This window comes from Taudactylus pleione, unplaced genomic scaffold, assembly GCF_031769625.1.
Source record: "Taudactylus pleione unplaced genomic scaffold, aTauple2 ptg000689l, whole genome shotgun sequence".
NCBI classification, from domain to species: domain Eukaryota; kingdom Metazoa; phylum Chordata; class Amphibia; order Anura; family Myobatrachidae; genus Taudactylus; species Taudactylus pleione.
In genome coordinates, this window is record NW_028285091.1 from 1,068,006 (window position 1) to 1,087,391 (window position 19,386).

The 19,386-nt window shown below is 46.8% G+C and overlaps 1 protein-coding gene across 1 annotated transcript in view; it reads left to right on the forward strand.

Annotated features, from left to right (window-relative positions):
- The window catches only part of LOC148477798 (uncharacterized), a 59,959-nt gene that overhangs the window by 30,525 nt on the left and 10,048 nt on the right, over positions 1 to 19,386 (forward strand). The window contains exons 4-9 of the mRNA XM_088456181.1: positions 5,801 to 5,980; positions 6,636 to 6,759; positions 6,884 to 6,981; positions 9,165 to 9,215; positions 9,312 to 9,423; positions 13,578 to 14,135. Coding sequence (XP_088312307.1) covers positions 5,801 to 5,980; positions 6,636 to 6,759; positions 6,884 to 6,981; positions 9,165 to 9,215; positions 9,312 to 9,423; positions 13,578 to 14,135 — 1,123 coding nt within the window. The remainder of the gene's footprint in view (positions 1 to 5,800; positions 5,981 to 6,635; positions 6,760 to 6,883; positions 6,982 to 9,164; positions 9,216 to 9,311; positions 9,424 to 13,577; positions 14,136 to 19,386) is intronic.

Below are 19,386 nucleotides of genomic sequence, written 5' to 3' on the forward strand. Positions count from 1 at the left end.
GGAACCCGAAGTCGGGCGGCTCTCGCGGAGGTCTCTCGGATCCTGGTATGGGCGGAGCGCAATCTTCCGGCCATATCAGCGGTCTTCATCCCGGGAGTGCTAAATTGGGAGGTGGACTTTCTAAGTCGCCAGGACGTTCATCCGGGGGAATGGTCCCTGCACCCGTACGTTTTTCAACTGCTGGTGGACAGATGGGGTCTTCCAGAGATCGACCTCATGGCGTCCCGGCACAACAACAAGTTGCCGGTGTACGGGTCTCGCACAAGAGACGAAGGGGCGTCTCTGGTGGATGCTCTGTCCGTCCGGTGGACGTTCCGGTTCGCATACCTGTTCCCTCCGGTCTCCCTTCTTCCATGGGTAATCCGGAAATTCAAACAGGAAGGAGGGACGCTCCTGTTGATAGCTCCCGCGTGGCCCAGACGGCACTGGTTCTCAGACCTTCAGGGTCTGTCCGTGGACAGTCCTCTGCGGTTGCCGCTACGACCGGACCTTCTGTCACAGGGTCCTTGTCTTCACCCGGACCTGACTCGGCTGTCTTTGACGGCGTGGCTGTTGAGACAGCCATGCTGAGGTCCAGGGGGTTTTCCAGCTCTGTGGTGCTTACCATGTTACGAGCTCGGAAGCCGTCTTCCACGAGGATATACCATCGCGTGTGGCATACGTTCTTCCAGTGGTGTCGACCGAGAGGTTATACACCGCGGGAATTTCGTCTGTCTCGGATACTCGCCTTCCTACAAGCGGGACTAGATCATGGGCTTCGCCTTGCTTCTTTGAAGGTACAGGTTTCGGCCCTGTCTGTCTGGTTTCACCGTAGGATTGCTACAATCCCGGATGTGCGCACCTTTATGCAAGGTGTTCTCCGCATTCAGCCGCCCTTTGTTCCACCTGTGGCGCCTTGGGATTTGGCTGTGGTCCTGAGGGCTCTCCAGGGACCGCCGTTTGAACCACTGGGCTCAGTGGATCTTAAATGGCTAACAGCTAAGACTATTTTCCTTCTGGCTATTGCTTCGGCCAGACGTGTTTCTGATTTAGGGGCTCTTTCTTGTAAACCCCCTTTCTTGGTTTTTCATGGGAACAGGGCAGTGCTCCGCACTCGGCCCGAGTTTCTTCCCAAAGTTGTTTCCCAGTTTCATGTTAACGAGGAAATCGTTGTTCCGGCCTTTAACTCACCTGGTCTTTCAGTGGGTGAGGCCTCTTTGGATGTCGTGCGGGCCTTAAGGACTTATGTTGACCGCACTTCTTCGTTTAGGAAGTCGGACGCCTTGTTTGTCCTCTATGGCTTCCGTAAAAAGGGTTGGCCTGCTTCAATGCAAACTTTGGCGGCCTGGATCTGTATGGCTATTTCTGAAGCTTATCTTCATGAAGGCCTGCCGGTTCCTCCTTCTGTGAAGGCTCATTCCACTAGGTCTGTGGGTCCTTCGTGGACAGCTCGACGTGGTGCCTCTGCAGTCCAGATCTGCAAGGCTGCTACGTGGTCCTCTGTCCATACCTTCGTGAGGTATTACAGGTTTGACACCTTCGCCTCTCAGGATGCTTCCTTCGGGCGGCGGATTCTCCTTTCTGCACAGGAGCGTCCCCACCCTTAAGGATACTGCTTTGGGACATCCCCAAGGTATCCTGTGGATACCCTATGGACCCTGAAGTAGAAAATATGAGATATGGTACGAACTTACCCTTGTTATCTCTATGTCTACGAAGTCCATAGGGTTCCACAGGACTCCCGCCCTGTCGCACCTGTGCTGCAGATGGGCTTTGCTCTGGTCACCGGTTTTTCCGTCTCCCTCTGGTGAGAATATGATTCTTGTGTGTGTCCAGATCTTTTTTCTCTCTCTTCCTTCTCCTCCTCCGGCCTATGGCTTGGTAACTAACTGAGGTGCCTTGGCTCGGGGGCGGGGTATAGGAGGGGGACCCTACTGCATCCTGGGAGGCTGAAAGCTTAACTCTATGGTGCCCGATGACTGACGTCACACCTATACCCCAAGGTATCCTGTGGAACCCTATGGACTTCGTAGAAATAGAGATAACAAGGGTAAGTTCTTACCATATCTCATATTTTTCTTAGCACACCAGTGTTTTCCTCAGGTTTGCAGTGGTCGATCAGCATTTCCAGTTTCTGGCATTGCCCCTTGGTCTGGCCTCCGCGCCTCACGGTTTACCAGGGTCATGGCAGTTATGGCAGCCCACCTGCGGAAGCAGGGGGTCCGCTTGTTACCCTATCCGGGCGACCACCTGTTGTTACCAGGGTCTCCAGAGATACGTCAGTGCCATATGCAACGGACAATATCTGTGTTGCTACGTTAGGACTGACTGATAAACTGGAAATGGTCCTCTCTGATTCTTCACAGAGGATGCTCCATATCCCAACATCTGAGGATCTTTGTGATTGAGGAAAAGATCTCTGCATTACAGGCAAAGGTACGCAGTTGCCTGCAGAGTCGCCGAGTGTCTATTCACTTGGCAATGTGGTTCCTGGGTTCCAAGGTGTCGCTCTTCGACATGGTGGAGAGTGCCCAGCTTCACTCTAAGCCTCTGAAAAAAATTGAACCTCTCCGGATGGGATGGGTTGCCCCATAAGATAAAGTCAATAGTGCTTTCCCGGAGGTTTGTCTCTCTCTGGCCTGGTGGCTGCGGAAAGCTCACCTAAACAAGGGGCACCCCCTTTGGGATTGAGGACAGGGTCCTTCTGACGACGGACGCCAGTATCCGTGGCTGGGAAGCAGTGACGGGTCCACACTTGTTCCAGGGCAGCTGGACACCAGTAGTTTTTGCGCTTCCCATAAACATCTGAGAACTCTGAGCAGTATTCAAGGTTCTCCAGCATGCAGGACAGGTCCTCCACAGAAATACAGTGCAGGTACAGTCTGACAACGCCATCATGATGGCTTATGTAAACCACCTAGGAGTTTCCCGAAGTCAGGCAACACTAACAGTGGTGTCCCGAATTCTGGCTTTGGTGGAAGGCTATATCCCTGCCGTCATCGGCAGTGTTCATTCAGGGAAATGTCCTCTTTATCAGGAGGTGTTCAATCTTCTGGTGAACAAGTGGAGCCTTTCAGAGATGACTGTTCTGGTAGACGTAGGTAGGTCCAGTGGACCTTCCAAGTTGTTTACATCGTCCCTCCGTTATCCCTTCTTCCTCCAGTAATAGCAAGAAGGAGGCACGCTCCTGCGATAGCTCCAGCGTGGGCCAGACGGCACTATTACTCAGATCTTCGGAGCCTCTCAGTTAACACTCCGAAGCTGTTGCCTCTACGCCCGGACCTGTTGTCTCAGGATCCTGGCTGATACCCAGTCCTGGGTTGTCTGTCCTTGATGGTGTGGCGGTGGAGACTGCCCTCTTAAGGTCTAGGAGTTTTTTTCCAGCTCTATAGTTAACAGGGGCTCTGTCCATGCTAAGAGCTCGGAAGCTTTTATCTGCAAGAATTTACCATTAGGTATGGTATACTTTCAGCTGTGTCGCCCTAGAGGCTAGGCTCCTAAGGGTATTCCGGATATCCAGAGTGTTGGCTTCCTACAGGTGGGCTTAGATAACGGTCTTCGCCTTGCTTACCTGACGGTGCAGGTTTCTGCCCTGTTAGTATGGTTTCAGCGTAGGATGGCTACTCTTCCTGATGTCCACACCTTTGTGCAGGGTGTACGTTATATTCAGCATCCCTTTGTTCCACCTGTGGCTCCTTGGGATTTGGCTGTGGTCCTTAGGGCTCTCTGAGGACCGCCATTTGATCCACTGGGCTCAGTGGATTTCAAATGGCTTACGGCTAGGACTGTATTCCTTCTGGCTATTGATTTGGCCAGTAGGATCTCAGAATGGGAGGCTCTGTCATGTAGACCTCCCTTTTTCTCATCTTTCCTAGGAACAGGGCAGTGCTTCGCACTTGCCCTGGTTTTTTTACCTACGGGGGTGTCTAGTTTCCACATCAATGAGGAAATTATAGTACCGGCCTTTACTTCCCCAGTCCTGTCTGCTGGTGAGGCCTCTTTGGCTGTGGTACGGGCGCTAAGAATTTAAGTTGATTGTACCAGTCCATTTAGGAATTCGGACTGTCGGTTTTGTCCTTTCTGGTTTCCATAAAAAGGGTTGGTCTGCCACTACGCTAACATTGGCAGGATGGATTCACAGGTCTTCCGGTTCCATCCTCTATTAAAGCTCTTCCACTAGGTCTGCGGGTCCTTCGTGGGCAGCTCGACGTGGCGCCTCAGCGGTGATTGGCAGCCACGTGGTCATCTGTCCATATTTTTGTAAGGTATTATGCTTTTGATACCTTCGCCTCTCAGGATGCTTCCTTCGGGCGGCGGATTCTCCTTACAGCACAGGAGCGTCCCCACCCTTAAAGGATACTGCTTTGGGACATCCCCAAGGTATCCTGTGGATACCCTATGGACCCTGAAGTAGAAAATATGAGATATGGTAAGAACTTACCCTTGTTATCTCTATTTCTACGAAGTCCATAGGGTTCCACAGGACTCCCGCCCTGTCGCACCTGTACTGCAGATGGGCTTTGATTTGGTCACCGGTTTCTACGTCTCCTTCTGGTGAGAATGTGATTCTTGTGTGTTCCAGACTGTCTTCTCTCTCTTTTTTGCTCCTGTTCCGGCCTATGGCTTGTTACGAAACTGAGTGGCCTGAGGCTCGGGGGCGGGGTATAGGAGAGGGACCCCAGTGCATCCTGGGAGGCTGAAAATTTAACTCTGTAGTGCCTGGATGTCTGCCGCCATCGCTTATACCCCAAGGTATCCTGTGGAACCCTATGGACTTCGTAGAAATAGAGATAACAAGGGTAAATTCTTACCATATCTCATATTTTTCTGTTGATAGGGCACATAGTACCCTCCTGCCCCATCTTACCCTCACTGGCCCCCACGCACATGTGGGGGCACCCTTGTTTGAAGGAGTCTTCTTTGAAATTGTTATACCAGATAATGGCTGAAACTGTACTAAAAAAAAAAAAATAATTATCCACAGATTGGGGGCATCTAATGCCAAAACCTCCCCCAGCTTATGTCCAATAAAATAAAAGGATCCCCTCATTTAACGCGGTAGGATTTGGTACCATATTATTCCAACACATTGTAAGCGTCTAAATAAAGATTGCAAAAAAAAAAAAAGTTAAAATTGTTGGAATGGGATGAGCACAAAAGTTGAAAAACGTGCTCAGCATGGGACTAAGGGAACCCCGAGAGCTGAGAGAATAGTGAGGGCAGAGCCGTAACTAGACGTTTTGGTGCCCTTTGCCAGAAAAATCATTCTTTAAAGGGTGTGGTCTTCCAGGTCCTCCATGTCTGTGTCACCAGCACCGTCCCTCACCTCCATGTCTGTGTCCCCACCACACTAACATCGTTACCAGGCACAACCGCACAGGAAGGAGGAGGATGCGTCAGCATGGAGAGAGAAGGTGGTTAGGCGGCACGGGGAGGAGCGCAGGCGGCAACGTGGGACGTCTCTCCCGAGTCCCCACACACGCTAGTGCAGCCAGGACTGAGCAGGGACGGTCAAAGCCTGGCGGAGCTCCGGAGTGAGAAGGGCTGCCTGGGCACACCGATTGGTAAAATACATCGCAGCGGGCTCCAGGAAAATGCACTTTGTGGTGGTGGACTGTTACGCTTCAGGGCATCCAGCGCTCGTTGCAATGGCACCAACCGCACCACCTTAGTTACGTCCCTGAGTGAAGGGGCTAAACCGGAACCTGACTAGAGGAGTGAGGGATTCTGGGAATGTTTAGAGCATTCTGAAATCTATATTAATTCTGAATTTGTGTGATGGTTGAACTTTGCTTTGGTTGGTGTCCCCCCAATAACACAGGATTACATAGTATTGAGGAAGACATCTCTTGAATATATGAGTGTTGGCTCCCGATTATCAAGAGGCATTAGCCAGAGCCCCGTCATGGAGCCCCCACCTCACTCACTGATACATGACACAGACAATGAGCAGAAGATCCTGGAACTCACCAACAAGATCATTCAGTTGCTGACTGGAGAGGTGACTGCTGGGAATGGGACATTATACAGTAACACCAGGGGATGTGTCTGGGTGATGACTGGAGAGGTGACTGTTGGGAATGGGACATTATACAGTAACAACAGGGGATGTGTCTGGGTGATGACTGGAGAGGTGACAGCTGGGAATGGGACATTATACAGTAACACCAGGGGATGTGTCTGGGTGATGACTGGAGAGGTGACAGCTGGGAATGGGACATTATACAGTAACACCAGAGGCTGTGTCTGGGTGATGACTGGAGAGGTGACCGCTGGGAATGGGACATTATACAGTAACACCAGGGGATGTTTCTGGGTGATGACTGCTGGGAATGGGACATTATACAGTAACAACAGGGGCTGTGTCATGACTGGAGAGGTGACTGCTGGGAATGGGACATTATATAGTAACACCAGGGGATGTGTCTGGGTGATGACTGGAGAGGTGACTGCTGGGAATGGGACATTATACAGTAACACCAGGGGATGTGTCTGGGTGATGACTGGAGAGGTGACTGCTGGGAATGGGACATTATACAGTAACACCAGAGGATGTGTCCGGGTGATGACTGGAGAGGTGACGGCTGGGAATGGGACATTATACAGTAACACCAGGGGATGTGTCTGGGTGGTGACTGTGTCATTGTGTGTGTCAGGTTCCTATAAGGTGTCAGGATGTCACTGTCTATCTCTCCATGGAGGAGTGGGAGTATTTAGAGGAACACAAGGATCTGTACACAAATGTCCTGATGGGGAATCGCCGGCTGCCCACATCACTGGGTAAGAGAAGACTTCAGTTTATTGTAAAGGGGAGATGAGTATTGAAAACCTATCACATTGTCTAATAAACACAAATCATGCTATTAATATAGTAATTTAAACAGTCACTGCGTGTTTCCTACAGATGGCTCCAGTAACAGAAATACCCCAGACAGATGTCCCAGTCCTCCTCATTCACAGGATGGTACAGAGGAAGATCAAAATATCCAAGAGGACTATCAGGTAGATGGATGGCACTTAGTAATACTGACATGCCAAGGTGAATCTACTTCATACTATCTGCATAGGAGCTGAAATGAGATACATTTATTATTACCTTATATTTAAAAAATTCCTGCATATTACCCATTTCTGTAAATAGGGTCATGATACAAAGAAAGCTGAGAATATGGCTACACACCATACACCGGAGTGTAAACGTGAGTAGCAATGCAGTGTACTTGAAGCTTATAAGAACTTTCTTTATTGAAAAGTGACAAAAGTGAGGAATTATATATAACTATAATGAATGCACCCAGCTTCCTGAACGTGTGTCAAGTCTTCACCTATAGCAGCCCTCTTTCCCATAAAGCGGAGCCTGCTCATCGGTACTTTGTTGCCCCAAGGTCTTTATGTTCACAGTAGTATAGGTTTATGTAGAACCTAGTGCTAAGAAAATATATATTGGAGACTAAACCCTAAGCAATAGTCTACTGAGTATTCAAGGTCTGTTAAGGTGATAACAAGCAGTACACAATATAGTACATATTGGTCTGAGTTTGGTGAAGGTAGCTAGCATTAAGTCAGGGCTAGCGGCATACAATTAAACAGTAAGAGGCAAAAGTCAAGGCAGGCAGCAGACAAGAATGACGACAGATCACCCCAGATACTAAATTATATAATAGAGAAGGTTGACCGCCTTATACAACTTGAGACCAATCCCAACTAGCCAATCGGCACAGCCCTCACAGCACTAATGAATTAATGTCTAGCACCATTTTACTCCTGGCACTTAGTTAAGATGAAGCTTATATACGTATAGAAGTTTTTTTTATTATTATAGATTATGCTACTTTGGAAGTGTAAAGGGAGTAACAAATGCAGTAGTTATGGTGTGTAGTCTTCTTTTCAAGCTCTCTATGTTTGTAACACCACGGCAGTAAAGGAAGCCATTTTGAATAGGAGCACCAGTGCCTTTAATTCAGGAGGCAATTGGGCAGCACAGACGGTGTAATGGTTAGCATTACTGCCTCACAGCACTGAGGTCATGGGTTCGATTCCCACCACGGCCCTACCTGTATGGAGTTTGTATATGCTCCCTGTGCTTGCGTGGGTTTCCTCCGGGTGCTCCGGTTTCCTCCCACACTCCAAAAATATACTAGTAGATTAATTGGCTCCCAACAAAATTACCCCGTGTGTATGTGTGTGTGCATGTGATAGGGAACATAGGCCCTCATTCAGAGCCGTTCGCTATTTGCGGTCGTTCGTTTAAAAACAAGGGGTGGCTATTCAAATGATCCGTACGCACATTGCAGTCTGTTCACACCTCTAAGTCTGAACGAACGAGCAAAACATACGCTCGTTTATTTGTTAAAAACGCCCCCTGGCCGCTCGCACCATACGTCATGTCCGCTATTTATTAGATTAATCGAGTACATCGACCAGCGTATGAACTGCTCGCTATTCTTGTGGTTGGTGTTTGCTACCACAAATTTGCGAGCAGTTCTGGCTATAAAGTAACCCAGTGACGTGGTCAATGACGCTGCTGTTTTAAATATACACACCCATAAAACGCCCGTTTTGACCTTTAAGCACGCCTGCGTTCGGATCTCCACTCCCCATTTTCAAGCACCTTCCCCTGTTACCACCCACATACGCCTCATTCTGTCACTCAAAATAGCAGGCACTCGCTATATAGCGTACAAACGATTTTTTCGGCCGCACTGACTGGTTCGCTCATGCGTACTAAAAACCGTACGCATGCGCAGATGTGCAAACATCGCTCGGAACGAGCGTACTGCCGCTAACGAGCGGCTCTGAATGAGGGCCATAGAGTGTAAGCTCCACTGGGGCAGGGACTGATGTGAATGGCCAAATACTCCCTGTACAGTGCTGCAAAATATGTGTGCGCTATATAAATAACTGGTAATAAATAAATAGAAATTGGGAATTTAGACCTTGCATCTATTGGAATAAGGATTATGATGCAATGATTATGGTTCAATGACGTAAACCAAAAGGTAAATATTGCTCTACCAAACTAGCTTCGAATTTATAGAAATACTTGATACATACCATAGAATAACAATTGTGACATCTGAGGACCATTTATTCTATAACAATAATGTCTATATAGCACACTTCCCCATGCTTCGCTAAATGAGACGTTATTGAATTATCTTTGCTTTTCTTTGTTTGCTGTGTAGAGTGAAGACATGCTTGTTATTAAAGTTGAAACTACCGAGGAAGACTATCAGGTAGATGGCATTACCAAGCCTGAAGATACCAAAGTGAATTTACACTATGATCTGTACAGAACCCGTGCCAGAAATTCTGCTTTTTGCACTCTTTAGAGTGAAGACCCGATTGATAGTAAAGCTGAAACTACAGAGGAAGAGGAAGACCTCTATATGAGGTGTGATCAGCAGTATAAGGAGGAGGAAAGCCCGAAACAGACCAGCACCAGTAAGTAATCTGTGTCAGGCATGATAATAACTTGTCCAACCAAATGAGTTTAAGCCAGACCTAAGGAGCAGTGATGTCATTTTGAACATTCAGCATAGAAGGAGAATTGTATCACAGACAGTTCATGCAGCCTTTAACAGCAAAAGTCTATATCGGAGGCTGGAACAGATGCCACCAATTGTCCACATACGGTCCATACACCTGCCCACATCACACCGTGGCTTCATGTAATGTCCTATGGATTTCTTTAAGAATGATCTAATTCTTGTTGGTGTGCTCTGCTGGGGATGATCCGGAAGTGTTGTAGATGAGTGGTGAATGCTCTGGAAATATGGAAGTGTGTCACTGTGCATCCAATGTGGCCTTTAAGCTTCACAGCTCCAGTGTGGGTATCTATGCAGAGTGGTGGTGTATTGGGTCTGGTCACTAGCACAGTGACGTTAACACAGATGGAGACTGTGTTGTTCAGGCTTTTGCATTGTTTGAAATGGAGGTCTGCACAATGGGGGTCTGACTACGCAGCTAGAATTAAGGGGGTGCTTAATGTGGCTACCATTGGGATCATTATTGTGTGCAAGCAGAAATCCGCTTTAAGTGCACCCTTGGGGCTTGTCGCGGGCTTACAGTAGGCAGTAATTGGATGGCTCCAGGCACTTAACCTGGTAGCTAAAACCCCGCTGTAAGTGCACCCTAGCGTCCTGAGCAGGCGGTGACCTCTAACATCCTGAGACGATGAGGAGAGGTGAGATGGGTTCAGCTAAGCGATTCGTCACTCGGTCGAACACACCTCCTCTATTAACATACTAGAACCTCTCCACGTACAGAGATACAGTATGTATTGGCAGGAGCCAATACACTGTGCTGTGAGGGTACAATCATAAGTGAACACTGGCCATACTCTTCTCCTGAAATAGCCTGTGTTGCTGTGAAGTATACAGGTAATCTGATTGGGTACAAATGATTCTGTTCCCTCCCACATCAATCTAGGCAGGGCATCCTGGGTGAGCAGTAGATAAAGCTTGAATACACTGAGGAGCTCTGACCCTAATCCATGAGTCTTCAACCTTTGGCCCTCCAGTTGCTGTGGAACTACAAATCCCAGGATGCCTTGCCATTGTTTTAGCATCCTGTTCTATGAAAACGGTGGCAGGGCATGCTGGGATGGCCCCTGCCCTAGTCCAACACGTCTTTTTTTTTTTTTTTTTTTTTTAAATAAAAAGAAAATATAAACCCTGTATTCAATCTCTGTATTTGTTTCCTACAGTTATATCGAGTGATAGAAATACAGGAGAGATTTTCCAGTCCTCTTTATTATGCAGGCAACCGCACAATTCCGGCGCGTCTGCCTGGTTTTGCCTTTTAAATGATTGCCGATTTAAAACATCATGGAGACTCGCCAGGATCATTCCCCCTTAAAACCATTCGGCCCCGTCTCGTGCTTCCTGATATAATTTAGAATCTGAGTTGTTGGGGCTGTCCTGTGGGCTGGATGTCGCCTTTACCATATAGGTTGGAAAAGCACTTTTCAGGGAGCAGTATAGAAATGATTTTATGTTCATGCTATTTCCATATTACTTTTTCCTTTTTTTTTTTGTACTTTTACCTGCCACCTCTTTACAATAATAATAACAACACGAGCGATAATATCAGATACAGGCATGAGTGTGTGCATCTTCAGCCATGGCCACTGGCCATTCCCCCACCAGGCATGCAGGGCAGGCCAAATGTCTCTCCTTCACCATCTTTCCACCTCATTCTTGGGCATCGTCTAAGCCTAGCACTTACTGTTGTTCATTGCAATATTTTAATTGGGGTAATCTGGACGAGATCGGTATGAAATATCGCTGGACCTATGTCTAACCCTAACCCTCCCATAGGGGTGCCTAACCCTAACCTCTCCCTCTACTGCCTAACCCTAAAACCCCACTAAGTGCCTAAACCTAACCCCCCTCGTTCCAGCACCCCAAACCTAACCTTCCCGGGGGATGCCTAACCGTAACCTCCCCTCGGGGCTGCCTAATCCTAACCCCCCCCCCCTTCCCCTAGCCCTTAACCTAACCAACCCCCAATACTAGATGGTTACACACAGGCTTATAACAACAGGGATTCTAGATGGTTACGCACAGGTTTATATACACAGGGATACTAGATGGTTACCCACAGGCTTATGACCACAGGGATACTAGATGGTTACCCACAGGCTTATAACCACACAGGGATACTAGATGGTTACACACAGGCTTATATAACCACAGGGATACTAGATGGTTACACACAGGCTTATAACCACAGGGATACTAGATGTTTACACACAGGCTTATATAACCACAGGAATACTAGATGGTTACACACAGGCTTATATAACCACAGGGATACTAGATGGTTACACACAGGCTTATAACCACAAGGATACTAGATGTTTACACACAGGCTTATATCCACAGGGATACTAGATGGTTACACACAGGCTTATATAACCACAGGGATACTAGATGGTTACACACAGGCTTATATAACCACAGGGATACTAGATGGTTACACACAGGCTTATATAACCACAGGGATACTAGATGGTTACACACAGGCTTATATAACCACAGGGATACTAGATGGTTACACACAGGCTTATAACCACAGGGATACTAGATGGTTACCCACAGGCTTATGACCACAGGGATACTAGATGGTTACACACAGGCTTATATAACCACAGGGATACTAGATGGTTACACACAGGCTTATATAACCACAGGGATACTAGATGGTTACACACAGGCTTATAACCACAGGGATACTAGATATTTACACACAGGCTTATATCCACAGGGATACTAGATGGTTACACACATGCTTATATCCACAGGGATACTAGATGGTTACACACATGCTTATATAACCACAGGGATACTAGATGGTTACACACAGGCTTATATAACCACAGGGATACTAGATGGTTACACACAGGCTTATAACCACAGGGATACTAGATGATTACACACAGGCTTATATCCACAGGGATACTAGATGGTTACACACAGGCTTATATAACCACAGGGATACTAGATGGTTACACACAGGCTTATATAACCACAGGGATACTAGATGGTTACACACAGGCTTATATAGCCACGGGTATACTAGATGGTTACGCACAGGTTATATCCACATGCATACTAGATGGTTACCCACAGGCTTATGACCACAGAGATACTAGATGGTTACACACAGGCTTATATAACCACAGGGATACTAGATGGTTACACACAGGCTTATAACCACAGGGATACTAGATGGTTACACACAGGCTTATATCCACAGGGATACTAGATGGTTACACACAGGCTTATATAACCACAGGGATACTAGATGGTTACACACAGGCTTATATAACCACAGGGATACTAGATGGTTACACACAGGCTTATATAGCCACGGGTATACTAGATGGTTACACACAGGCTTATATAACCACAGGGATACTAGATGGTTACGCACAGGTTTATATCCACAGGCATACTAGATGGTTACCCACAGGCTTATGACCACAGGGATACTAGATGGTTACACACAGGCTTATATAACCACAGGGATACTAGATGGTTACACACAGGCTTATATAACCACAGGGATACTAGATGGTTACACACAGGCTTATATCCACAGGGATACTAGATGGTTACACACAGGCTTATATAACCACAGGGATACTAGATGGTTACACACAGGCTTATATAACCACAGGGATACTAGATGGTTACACACAGGCTTATATAACCACAGGGATACTAGATGGTTACACACAGGCTTATATAACCACAGGGATACTAGATGGTTACACACAGGCTTATAACCACAGGGATACTAGATGGTTACACACAGGCTTATATCCACAGGGATACTAGATGGTTACACACAGGCTTATATAACCACAGAGATACTAGATGGTTACACACAGGCTTATATAGCCACGGGTATACTAGATGGTTACACACAGGCTTATATAATCACAGGGATACTAGATGGTTACACACAGGCTTCTATAACCACAGGGAATACTAGATGGTTACACACAGGCTTATATGGTCAAGTTAGTTGAAAACCTCATGTATAGTGGCGAGCTGCAGGATTACATACATTTATTTTATACTTAACAGGTGAACAGCACAGAAGTGACCTCTCGGACCGGCGTCCAAGTTTATCTCCAGATAGTGAAATTGAGGACGACACTCTAGTGTCTCAAGGAGAAGGTATCATTTCCTCAAATCCCCATCAAGAACTTTGCAGTGCGGATCTATCATCTCCTCATCCTACACGTGGAGGTGGCTGTCCTAATAACTCAGAGATGGTTACACATAGCACAGTTATAGTGAACCGATATAATAAAAGGTTTAAATGTTCTGAATGCGGGAAATGTTTTGCATTTAAATCCATTTTTGTGGAGCATCTGAGAATCCACACAGGGGAGAAGCCATATGCCTGCTCTGAGTGCGGAAGATGCTTTGCCGTGAAATCCAACCTTGTTCAGCATCAGAAAGGTCACACAGGCGACAAGCCATTCCCCTGCCCCGACTGCGGCAAGCGTTTCGCATACAATTCATTCCTTACCAAACATCTGAGGACTCACACGGGTGAGAAGCCGTTCCCATGCTCTGATTGCGGGAAACGGTTTGCACGGAAATCCTATCTCCTTCAGCATCAAAGAAGTCACACAGGTGAGAAACCGTACCAGTGTTCCCATTGTGGGAAATGTTTCACGCAGAGCTCAAATCTTCCTGTACATCAGAGAAGTCACAAAGCCTTACATATGTGATACACTAATGGGATTTTTGTACAGTGTTTTGTCTTCCATAAAATAATCTCATTAAATCTAGAGTATTTCCCCAAACCTGTCATTGTCACTGCATTAATCCGTATTCTGAGGTACACTACCGTTCAAAAGTTTGGGGTCAGCCAGACAATTTCGTGTTTTACATGAAAATTGACTTTTATTTATCAACTGAGTTGCAAAATGAATAGAACATATAGTCAAGACATTGGCAAGGTTAGAAATAATGATATTTATTTGAAATAATAATTTTGTCCTTCAGGCTTTGCTTTTGCTCCTTTTGCAGCAATTACAGCATTGCAGACCTTTGGCATTCTAGCTGTTAATTTGTTAAGGTAATCTGAAGAAATTTCACCCCATGCTTCCGGAAGCACCTCCCACAAGTTGGATTGGCTTGATGGGCACTTCTTGCGTACCATACGGTCAAGCTGTTCCCACAACGGCTCAATGGAGTTGAGATCTGGTGACTGTGCTGGCCACTCCATTACAGACCGAATATCAGCTGCCTGCTTCTTCCCTAAAAAGTTCTTGCATACTTTGGAGGTGTGCTTTGGGTCATTGTCCTGTTGCAGGTGGAAATTGGCTCCAATCAAGTGCTGTCCACAGGGTATGGCATGGCATTGCAAAATGGAGTGATAGCCTTCCTTATTCAAAATCCCTTTTACCTTGTACAAATCTCCCACTTTACCTGCACAAAAGCTTCCCCAGACCATCACATTACCTCCACCATGCTTGACAGATGGCGTCAGGCACTCTTCCAGCATCTTTTCACTTGTTCTGCGTCTCACAAATGTTCTTTTGTGTGATCCAAACACCTCAAACTTCGATTCGTCTGTCCATAACACTTTTTTCCAATCTTCCACTGTCCAATGTCGTGTTCTTTTGCCCATATTAATCTTTTCCTTTTATTGGCCAGTCTCAGATATGGCTTTTTCTTTGCCACTCTGCCTAGAAGGCCAGCATCCCGGAGTCACCTCTTCAATGTAGACGTCGACACTGGCGTTCTGCGGGTACCATTTAATGAAGCTGCCAGTTGAGGACTTGTGAGGTGTCTATTTCTCAAACTAGAGACTCTAATGCACTTGTCTTCTTGCACAGTTGTGCACCGGGGCCTCCCGCTTCTTTTTCTACTCTGGTTAGAGCCTGTTTGTGCTGTTCTCTGAAGAGAGTAGTACACATCGTTGTAGCAAATGTTCAGTTTCTTGGCAATCTCCGCATGGAATAGTCTTCATTTCTAAGAACAAGAATAGACTGTCGATTTTCACATGAAAGTTCTCTTTTTCTGGCCATTTGGAGAGTATAATCGAACCCACAAATGTGATGCTCCAGATACTCAACTAGCTCAAAGGAAGGCCAGTTTTATAGCTTCTCTAATGAGCAAATCCGTTTTCAGTTATGCTAACATAATTGCACAAGGGTCATCCATTAGTCTTCTAACGCGCTTAGCAAACACAATGTACCATTAGAACACTGGAGTGATGGTTGATGGAAATGGCCCTCTATACACCTATGTAGATATTCCTTTAAAAACCAGACGTTTGCAGCTAGTATAGTTATTTACCACATTAACAATGTATAGAGTGTATTTCTGATTAATTTAATGTTATCTTCATTGAAAAAAAACTGTGCTTTTCATTCAAAAATAAGGAAATTTCTAAGTGACCCCAAACTTTTTAACGGTAGTGTATATCTCTTTATGAGGAGCTGTGACCTGGGATGCTAACCTAGTTTGACATTGAGATACAGAAAATACGTCTAAATGCCAATGTGATGACTAGGAAGCACCAGGAGACTGTGTTGATTAGCTGCACTTGTATATGTGTGTGCACCTCAGTCTGTATATGGAGCACAACGAAACTTGGAATGAATAAAGCTGTGACCGCTACATTGTAGCACTTTGTATACAGATCCAGGGACTCTGTCTCACTCATGCTAGGTGCACATCAGGCGATGTGTACCCAGCCCGACGTGGGCGACGGGACCCGGCAAGTGCATACACACTAGCTGATGGGGGGGGGTGAGGGATGCGCCATCATTCCGCAGCATGGCATGCAGTAGGGGCGACAGTTCGTGCCGCATACGATTCGCGGGAGTGCGCATATCATGGGTACACTCTAGACTATGTACTGGATATGACACCCCGATCTGTGGAATCGGATGACCTATCTCTAGTGTGTACCCGGCTTTAGATATACAAGTGTCACATATCAAATTACTCTGCACAGTCTTCTGGTGTGTCCTAGTCACGTAGTCAGACGCGTTGTCGGCACAAAAGACAACCGGCGCTAGCAGAGTCTCACGAGACCTGGCGGGCTGGGAGGGGCTTATTAGCACGACTGCAGTAAAGAGAGCTGAGAGATCGTACATTGGGGTGAATGTAATGGCCTGGCAGTTGCAGGCACCTCCCTGAGGTTTCAGCGAGTTAGCGCCTGATTCAGAGATGTACGCAATGACCATGTTTACGCAGTTGAGTGATAATCTGTTGTATGCGCATGCGTCAAGTTTAATTAACGTCGGCGGTCGCTGGCACTTTTTTCCCGCAGAGTGATTAGGTTAATTATGGAAGGATCTGTGACCGATGCTTCATCTCTTCTGGCTGTCGCTTGGATTTGCAAAGCTGCAAGCGGGTGTCTCCATACAAGTGCCAGCTCCGACATTTGCCTATTCTCTGGCGTACGGTAGCATTAGCATCCATCTTTGAATCAGGCCCTTCGTTACTAGATTTAAAGCGTCAATTATTTAAAAGGCAACATCGACCAGGTTTTGCCTCCTGAGGTTATCGCATCTTTAAATCTAGCGGCTGAATGGACAAACACTTGCGGGTGTCTACAATTCCCAGGCCATTACATTTGCCTCATTGTAGGCTATTACATTTACCTCAGTATGCTCAATTGCTTTAGAGGCAGAGATGATCATCCAATTTCACATGTAAGACTTGTCAGGGAAGAATCGCTATGGCTGCACTTTACTGAATAATATAAAATTTTCTATATACTTAAATACTTAAAGAGAATATACGCAATGAAGCTTTGTCAGTGTGACTTTTTTTTCCCCCCTAATTCATTCATTTTCCCCATCTAAAATGTTTCACGCTATTGGGGCATAGTGGTATCCCCAAAAATACTCTGGGATGTATTTGAGGGTCTCCTGAGTAATATAATACCTAAAAGATGGTTATTTTACTCTAGGGGGTGTATTTATAAAAGTGAGGGCTTTTAGAAGTGGAGATGTTGCCCATAGCAACTAATCCGATTCTAACTATTAACTTCTAGAAGTTGTTAGAGAAGTGATAAGTAGAATTTGATTGGTTGCTATCGGCAACCTCTCCAGTTTTGAAAATCGACACTTTAGTAAATGTACCCCTGGGTCTCTTGGAATATCTAGAGTAATTGGAACATATAGGAGCGAACGTTAAGCAGCTTACTAAGTACTATAGGAAATGTTTTTATCATGTGAAACAGCAACACTTGGAATAAGACAATGTGCATATTTCAGTCACGGTGAACTTCCCGCTCTTTTTGGCTTCCATGAAGCACTACTTAAAGGCCTTAGATGCTGAGTCAGAATGATGATGGCACCACCAGAGTAATGCACAGAAGCAGAAGATTCTGGTCTATTCAACCTTATTTAGTCAAATGTATGGAAAGGTGCCCACTGCCTATATCACATCCAAGATATTATTACATAGGGACGTTGCTTAGTAGTTTTTACATCTATTACCTGTTGTGGTCAGTAGGATCGTAGTGCTTTGAAGCTTGTTCCTGTATCTGGATTTGCATTCTATAATACCTATCCATATATTTTATGCAATTAAGTAAGTGTGGACTAAACCCATGGCAAAAATATCCATGGATATTATAGATATATAGTTCAAGAAAGAAGCCTGCACTGGAACCATATAAGACCACCTCTTCTTTCTCTCCAGTCTCCTCTTCCAACTTAGCTGAAGGCCTGCGCCCCTGGCTAACATTCCATTTATATGGCGATGAGAATCTCTACCTGGTTCCAGTAAAACACATGGGTGTGCAGCTTGTATCCGCATACAGTGCCTGATTCACTGCGGATCGCTATTCTGCACGCGACTGTGTTGCTAATATCAGCTGTGATATTGAAATGTTTTCATTCGCACTGCGTTCGCAGCCTGATATAAGGACTCCCACTTCCCCTTACATCCGTATACTTTGATAACATAGCGAGACAATCGGTAACATCGGTCCCATACGCACGGTTAAGGCAGGTCAGAACTCACTCAAGAATTGCTTCTGCGCACGCTATGAGGCCTCAGGCGGCATCTGGTATCGCAGTGGCTAATTTATGCACGCCCATGAAACGGCGTTGAAACGCACTGATACGCCTGCGTTCGCCCGACCACCCCCCCCTTTCTACTTCAGGGTCCATAGGGGGTCCACAGGGTTGACCTTGGGGCATAGCTGGATCTGGATCCATGGGCACCACGCAGTTAAAGCTTTAGCTGCTCCCAGGATGCACTTGGGTCCGTCCTCCTCTATACCCCGCCCCCGGCCACAGCACCTCAGTTTGAGTTGGTGCCCGGCCGGAGTCGGGTCACCTGCGCAGGGGGGCTGCAGGAGCAGCCCCCAAAAGCTTTCTATTTTTATTTATAAAAAAAAAAAAAAAAAAAAGAGCCTGTTAGATTTTTATTTTAAAACAGAGGCTCTAGTGTGGCAGCGACGGGCTGTCTATGCAGACGCCCACGCTGCCGCTCTCCTTCCCCGCTGGCGCCGCGACGCCAGTACTGCACTGGGGATCGCGGCGGGAGGCCAGAGTCCGTACTAGCCGGACTCTGGGTCCCTCCCTGGACTGCTGCCGGAGTCGCCGGGGACAAGGTAAGCCGCGAGTCGCCGATTAGCGGCGGCTCGCGGGTTTTGCCTGCAGATGCAGTCCTTTGCCCCCGGTCCTAGGGGACAGACCGGGGGCCGCTAGCGGTGGCGGCGGGCTCCCCCTCTGAGGAGGAATAACCCGTGGGACCACTAGACCACCAGGGATATATGGCAAGCGGGGTGGCGGCAAGCCCTGGGGTTAATATGCTAGCCAGGGGAGGAAGCCTTCCCTGTCAGCGGCTCCTCCCCTCAGCTCAGCGCGCCTTTCAGCACGGAGTCTGGCGTCGCTGAGCTGCAGAT